At 35.2% G+C, this 6,000-nt stretch overlaps 1 protein-coding gene across 1 annotated transcript in view; it reads left to right on the forward strand.

Moving 5' to 3' along the window:
• Nucleotides 1-6,000, forward strand: part of sptbn1 (spectrin, beta, non-erythrocytic 1) — a 120,817-nt gene that overhangs the window by 32,244 nt on the left and 82,573 nt on the right. Inside the window, exon 2 of the mRNA XM_079857790.1 lies at nt 3,566-3,778. Coding sequence (XP_079713916.1) covers nt 3,634-3,778 — 145 coding nt within the window. The 5' untranslated portion in view covers nt 3,566-3,633. The remainder of the gene's footprint in view (nt 1-3,565; nt 3,779-6,000) is intronic.

Below are 6,000 nucleotides of genomic sequence, written 5' to 3' on the forward strand. Positions count from 1 at the left end.
TTCTAAATAAATACAGTTCTTTTTAACTTTTTATTCATCAAATAATCCTGAAAAAAGTATCTCAGGTTATAAAAAAAATATTAAGCAGCACAACTGTTTCCATCATTGATAATAACTGAGTATCAAATCATCATATTAGAATGATTTCTGAAGGATCATAAGACACCAAAGACTGGAGTACTTGCTGATGAAAATTCAGCTTTGCATCACAAAAATAAATTACATTTTAAAGTATATTAAAAAAGAGAACCATTATTTTAAATGGTAATAATATTTCATAATATTACTGGGTTTTTTTTTTTTGTTTTTTTTTTTTAACTGCAGGCTTGATGAGCATAAGAGACTTCTTTCAAAAACATTAAAAATAGTAATGTTTCCAAACTTTTGACTGGTACTGTAGGTAAACTAAAAAAATGGTTTCAAATATAGTTATATCTCCATTCTATTTTTTTACACTTTTAAAAACCTTATTCGTCAATGACCCAAATAGATCTATAGCTCAATTCCAGCGGATCTGTCTTCCTCTTTACTACTAGTTACGGCACCAAATAAACATGAATGAACATCAGAAGGAATGTTGAAAGATATAGACATCATGTAGGCTATAAGAAGTTGTTAATTTTAACCTTTAATAATAATAATACCAGGTTTCCCTGTATGTTTACAGCATTAGTTGAGAGATTTCTTTCCTTGAGAAAAATGAACATGCCCTTCCTGATATTTAGATTTTGAATCAAGATTCAAATCGAATCGCAAGCTTATGAATCGAATCACACAGCCATCCATTATCCTCACTTCAAGCTACACTTGTTTTACTATATCTTTCTATGGCAGAAACTGTAGGCCTACGAGTCGTATGCTAGTATTCAGCATTTGCCCTTGATTTCTGTGTCATCTTGCTCATTGTTTGACATTCTGCTCGAGTAGCTACTCACTCCGAACCCGAATCTCTCTCCAGAAGCCGTCCCAGTGGCACAGTTATATTTAGCCGCCTGCAACTAGCGGTTTCTGGGACACGGGTGTTACTCTCACTACAAAAATGCCCTGGAAACTCTCCGTTTGTTTGAGAAACGCTCCTGTGAGATGTTAGCGCCGCGCAGGTTTTGTGTGGGAGGTGTTTGAAGAAGAACATCTCGCAGGAGAACAACCGCATGCAAACCAAGCCTGATGCTCGCAATTAGAACGATAAACGTTTAACAGTGAAAAGCATTGCATTTCAGGGTGTTTCTGTGCTGTTTTGCGCACTTGGTGTGCATCATAACCCCCCTGATCTTTTAGGGCCATTCGTTTTTTTGTTTTACATTTTTATGTATTTTGGTTGCATAACAGAACAATAACAACATACATATATAGAGGATCACAATGCATTCAACTATTGTCTATTATATTTATAATAGCATCAAAGGAAACAACAGAAAAAAAATTATACAGGGGATAAATTACAAAAAGATGAATTAAAAAATTCTATACATCCGTTTTGCTTTTTTTATTTCTTGCATCTTTTAGGGCCTCAATGTAACGCTTAAGTTCAATTTTAAATAATATAATGTTAGGATTATTATTAGTCCATTTCTGTTTGTGTGTATGGTATTTTCCATACATAATTATTAAGTTAATTTTGCTCTACAACTCTTATTTTTATATAACAAAAAGATATCTTTACCAGATAGTCAAATCTTTAATTTTGTGAATTTAAATAATCAATATTCAATATCAATCCAAAAATACACATTCAAAGAATAAATGTTTTATTGATTCTTCTTCTAAGTTACAAAAGGCACATTTATTCTCCATGTCTCTAATCAATCTTGAGACGACTTGGGTAAATCAAATTAATAATCTAATATGTAACTTCTTAAACTTTATTGGTGAGACAGTATTTACTACAGACATCTTTCCTTTCAATCTTATTATACATTGAGTTTTAAAAAGGTTTGCATTTAGCTAATAATGTAGTTCTACATCATTTTTTTTATATAAAAGTTATTAAAAAAAAAATCCATAATTTTCACACCATTCATCGTTGTTGTTGTTTTTTAATGCTTTATTTGAACATTCAGTTTACACTATTGTGCAACTAAATTAGAGCATCACAATAGTTAAGAATAACACTAACAGAGAGAGTAAAGAACGAAACAAAAACAGTCACCCCAAAAAAGAAAAGAAAAGGAAAGAAGAGGGAATTACACAAATAAATATAAATTACACATTAAATACAGTAAAAAAAAAAAATATATATATTTTTTGTAAAAGTAAAAAAACATGTTCTGAGAGCTTTCTTGTTAGGCGAGAGTGAAATTGTCAGTAAATAATGTTTTATCTCTTGTAAGAATATTTCAAAAATAGGTCTACTTTCTACATACAAAGAGAATTAGACTTATTACAAGCAGGCATTTGGATCCGCTCCCAAAAAAAAATCCCCAGAAAATCTGGGATTCATTGAAAAACCTTGTAATATAGTACTCGAGATAAACAAGCATCACCCCAGAGCTGGAAAGTAATGTTAGGGCCATCCGTACACACAGTATTGGCTGATGATGTCATCACGGCACGCTGAGATGTGTTTGAGGACAGACTGCAGATTTTAATTAGGAAAGCAGAAACTCTTGGCAAGGAAACCAATTGTGTTATTGTAGTTGGTAATGGTCATGCTGTCCATTATCTCACGGGTGAGGAACGCCACATGACCGTGCTGGTCCGGGGATTGTGGGTAAGGCATTACAGGGGCAGATCTCAGGGTTGTCCAATAGGTGGCAGTCCATCCTTAAAGCTCAGAGATGTGCATCAGTGTCAAGGTGATGGATGATGGAGAGAGGGGAGAGGAGGGGTTGATGGGAAATACATAAGTGCTGTCTCTTTGCAAAGGTCAGCAGAGCCGATGAACAATCTTTCCCAGAGTCACTGATAACAAACACTCTGGAAAACACAGCTGTTTTACTTTTGTGTATATTGCTTGATGTAATACATATTTTAATTAGTTTTTACTGAAGTCAACTTGAAGTCAATATTTTATTTACTTTCATGATATGCTTTCCTGGTCTTATTGCAGTATTTATTTATTTTTTATCAGTGCACGCAAAATAAAAAAATAATCTGAAAAAATCTGTATAATACATTTTTTTTTTGTAATAATCTTAATTATTAAATGTGATATTTTTTCGCTCCTTATTTCCCTTCCTTTTTCTGTTTGAATATCAAAAAAAAAAATGTGTGTGTATATTTATATATATATATATATATGTGTCTTTTTATTAGATATTCAACCAGAAAAAAAGAGTAAAAAATGATAACATATTAATGACAATATGTATTATGTTTTCATATATATACACACAAATATATGCATATATGCCGCAGAAGTAAAATGGGTTGCAAATATTTCTCTTTGACTAATTCAATGTTTTCACTGAATTCTTAGTTCAGTTTAACCTCATTATTACCGTATTTAAATCCATCACACAGAATCCAGTTGATCCACAATCAGTGGAGCAAATATGATTATGATGTCCGTGATGTACCTTAAATATCCCACTATAATGACCTCTGACCCCTCTGTCTCTTTCAGCCGGGCTTCAGAGGAAGCCGCCCATGAGGAAGTGTGAACGGTGAAAAGCCGAAAGGTCAGAGGTCAGGATGACGACAGTAGCCGCAGAATTCGAGCACATGGACATCCAGCAACAATACCCGGACAGCGTGAACAACCGCTGGGAGGACGAATGGGACAACGAGAACAGCTCGGCCCGGCTATTCGAGCGCTCGCGCATCAAGGCTCTAGCGGGTGAGTGGGAATCACAAAACTACACTGTTTTTAACAGTAAAAGACCGTAAAAATGCTACAGTTTAAAACTGTTCAGTGGTTAACAGAAAGTTTCCGCATTATATATGGTGAAAAACTGTGATAGATCTAACCGTAGGCCTACATTTAATTTAATTTTACAGTAAAATACCGTTGAATTTGCAGTTTTTGGAGTGAAACCATAAATTGACATTCCCACAATCCCCTGCACTTCACATTTGATGTACTTTTGTTGAAATAACTATGTTTCTTCATAGTTTTTCTTAGTTTTTTCTAATCAGTTATGTAGATTAGGGTTCTATGTTACATTTAATGTTGTTAAATGAATGTTTATAGACCCTTTTACAGTTGGTAAACATGGTGACGTATTTGTGTGGGCGGGGCTTAGCTGGAGGCAGAAAGATCCCTCTGGCCGCTTCACTAACGTTAGTTTGCCAGTTTTGTTAGCTTGTTTTTTAACAATGACTGGAGAAAATCCAATTTTATCTTAATGTGCAAGGTCACTCACTGTCCAGGGCCGCGATTGTTATTTGCAAAAGTTAATTTTAACGGACGGAACCAGATTGGCCGACCCGTACACACAGTTAATGGATGGACGATCTGACAGGATTAATGTCAACGCTACCTCCGGTTGAGAAGCCTGCTCTACACCGACCTGATAGAGAAACCGAGCGTAAAGAGAAACTGAGGGCATATACATCTTTAGATGCCTATAACTATATGCTGAATGGTCACGTACAAGATGTGTGGTACGATCCGCAGTTCTGCCGAGCCAGCGCCAAGGCCAGACAGAAGACGACAATGTAAAGAGTGACATTACGGTGCAATTGTAATTATGTGAATATTCATTTTTTAACTATGTATTTGATTACCCTTTCTTACCAGGTTCTTCAAAAAGTCTAGTCCCAATCAATCAAAACAACAATCATAGATGATTCACAAATAATCACAAAACATTATGCGATAAAATGTAAAATTGGAGCCTGTACTCCGTTGATTCTAGAACCCAACAACACAACAAGATGACATTTAATAATAATAATAGTTATTTAAGCTCCTTATTATGTAGTCGAATCTGTGCTGGTTTGTATTGGCCGCCTCCAGTTTTCACTCTGTTTTGCCTCCAGCTAACGGCGTGACGTAACTGTGACGTTGGCGCAAAAGGGGTCTATTGCATTTTAACATTTTTACGTGTTACCATGATGGTGTTTAGTGTGTGTGTGAATGACACTGTGCAGCTTCTATATATTAGTTTTAACTTTAATGTGGAAAAGGTGTTTGTGATGAGCTTTGATTGATCATGTGACTCTCATCATCACTGTGATCAGTGATTGTCAGTGTATTACAGTGGTACAAAACACATATTAGTACTTTAATAGGTTGGTAAATTAACATTATATCAGATAATCAAAAGTTGCTACTGTATTTTTTACGGTATATTTCTGGCTTTTACCGTAAATGTAACAGGATTTTATTTTACAGTATAGTGTCCATCTGTGATGCTGTTAAACAGATGAACATGACCTTCTTTCAGAGCTTGACAGAGAGGAACAATAAGAGAGGTTATTAAGTGTTTTTTTGTCAGCTATTCTGTGTTTTGGAGTTTGAATAGCTCGATAATGTGACGCCCACCCGCTCGCACATGACATGCAGTGATTTTGTGCGTGGGAGATCTGCGGCAGAGAGAAAGTGGGCGTAAGTTCACACTTTATCCGCTCCTTCTGAAGCTCCCACACCGTTTCAGATCCACGGCGAAACCCTCGAGCCCACAGACCGACTCGCGTCGCTCTTACGCCTCGTACGGGAAACTGTGTGTTACATAAAATCAATATGGAGATGGATGATGATTTATTCATGGGTTGAATTTTTAATGCAGTTCCTATAGAAACAATATACCTGTGTTGAACTAAATGCTTCTTTTGTAGGGCACTTAGACACTCTGATGGAGCATTTGATGAATAATAATGCTGGAGATGCATTTTAGAAAACAATATATTTGGATTTACAAAACCTAATTAGTCATTAGAGTGTGTCGTCACAAAAGTTCATTAAAACACTCTGAAATTGTAGGTGCATGATAAAGCATCGGTTGCATTGTTCCTTGCTTCATATATACACATATAGACATATATGTGAAAAATAATAGTTTGGGGTCAGCAAGTCTGCATTTATTTGATGAAAAATTGTGAAATATTATTGCAATT

This window comes from Squalius cephalus (assembly GCF_949319135.1).
Source record: "Squalius cephalus genome assembly, chromosome: 22".
In the NCBI taxonomy this organism is placed as follows: Eukaryota; Metazoa; Chordata; class Actinopteri; order Cypriniformes; family Leuciscidae; genus Squalius; species Squalius cephalus.